Raw genomic sequence first — 1,222 nt, 5'->3', positions numbered from 1 at the left:
ATTTTTTCCAGGGTGGTCATTAAGAAACTTAAATTATACAATATTTAATAAAAAAAGATAGTTATATCTCATTATCAATGCTGCTTATCTCTTTCAAAATTTTAGTTAAATAAAATTTTTCTTGAATTTTTCTTTTTGTTTGGAAAGGCCCAATATATTGTTAAAAGGACCAAAATTTGACTACAAAGTTAGTTGTAACCTAAAACTATAACTTTCACTAAACAAATTAACATGATTACATATTTTGAAAATCTATCTGTTGAATTGTATATTTTTTTATATTTTTTATGTTCTTAAAACACAAGTCAAGTTTCAAGTCAATTGGATGTTATTTACTATTTAATCCATAAACTTATTTCTTGCATATAATTTTAGACTACAAAAACTCTCAAATTAAATCATGAATATTTTGATATGGAATTGTAGGGGAGCTATGAAACCCCTCTTTAGGAAGACTGTTATGGACCTGGTTGCTTGGCATTCTCCTATCATCATGGTGATTATGGAAACAAGATTAAGTGGTGCGAGGGCTATGGAGATAATAGAAACTCTCCCTTTTGATGGGGTTGAAGTGACTGACACCATTGGGTATGCAAGAGGTATTTGGTTGCTTTGGAGTTCGAATGCGGTGCATGTGGACATTCTGGCAACAACCGAGCAGGAGATTCATGCTATTATCCGGGTAAGATCTCAATCCCTTAACTGGTTAATTAGTGCTATTTATGGTAGCCCTAGATTTACAGAAAGATGTGTTCTTTGGGAGAATTTAAAAATGTTAGCAAATATTCATGATCTTCCTTGGGCCTTTATGGGAGATTTTAATGAAGTACTCTCAGAGGAGGAAAAATCCGGTGGGAACCCGGTTTGTATGAGGAGGGTTAGAGCAATAAAAGAGTGTATTGATGCTTGTCCTGTGATGGATTTGGGCTTCTCAGGACCAAAGTATACGTGGTCCAATAAAAGGGAGACTGGTGATTTAATTTAGTGCAGGCTGAAAGGAATTTTACCCAGAGGCCAATGTCACTCACTTGGCCAGAATAAATTCTGACCACTGCCCCCTGGTGTTAAACTTGAATCCCAATATGGGCAATGCTTTTGACAGACCCTTTAGATTTCAGTCCATTTGGCTCAACCATGAGGAGTTCCCAATTGTGGTCAGGGCAGCTTAGGAAGGACAAGATGTTAGGTTGAAGGGTGCAATCTCGGAATTTACGATAAAGAC

General features: G+C 35.9%; 1 protein-coding gene across 1 annotated transcript; it reads left to right on the top strand.

Moving 5' to 3' along the window:
- The first annotated feature begins 400 nt into the window (after positions 1 to 400).
- Positions 401 to 985, top strand: LOC115951895. Its single transcript, XM_031069020.1, has one exon. It carries the CDS (start codon positions 401 to 403, stop codon positions 983 to 985), a length of 585 nt encoding a protein of 194 aa, XP_030924880.1.
- Positions 986 to 1,222: the final 237 nt, after the last annotated feature.

Source organism: Quercus lobata, chromosome 7 (genome assembly GCF_001633185.2).
Source record: "Quercus lobata isolate SW786 chromosome 7, ValleyOak3.0 Primary Assembly, whole genome shotgun sequence".
NCBI lineage: Eukaryota > Viridiplantae > Streptophyta > Magnoliopsida > Fagales > Fagaceae > Quercus > Quercus lobata.
Note: the sequence above shows the minus strand (reverse complement) of the source record. Positions and strands in the feature narration are given on the sequence as shown.

Coding starts and splice junctions, on each gene's coding strand:
- LOC115951895 (XM_031069020.1), top strand. CDS start 401: ATGAATATTTTGATATGGAATTGTAGGGGAGCTATGAAACCCCTCTTT.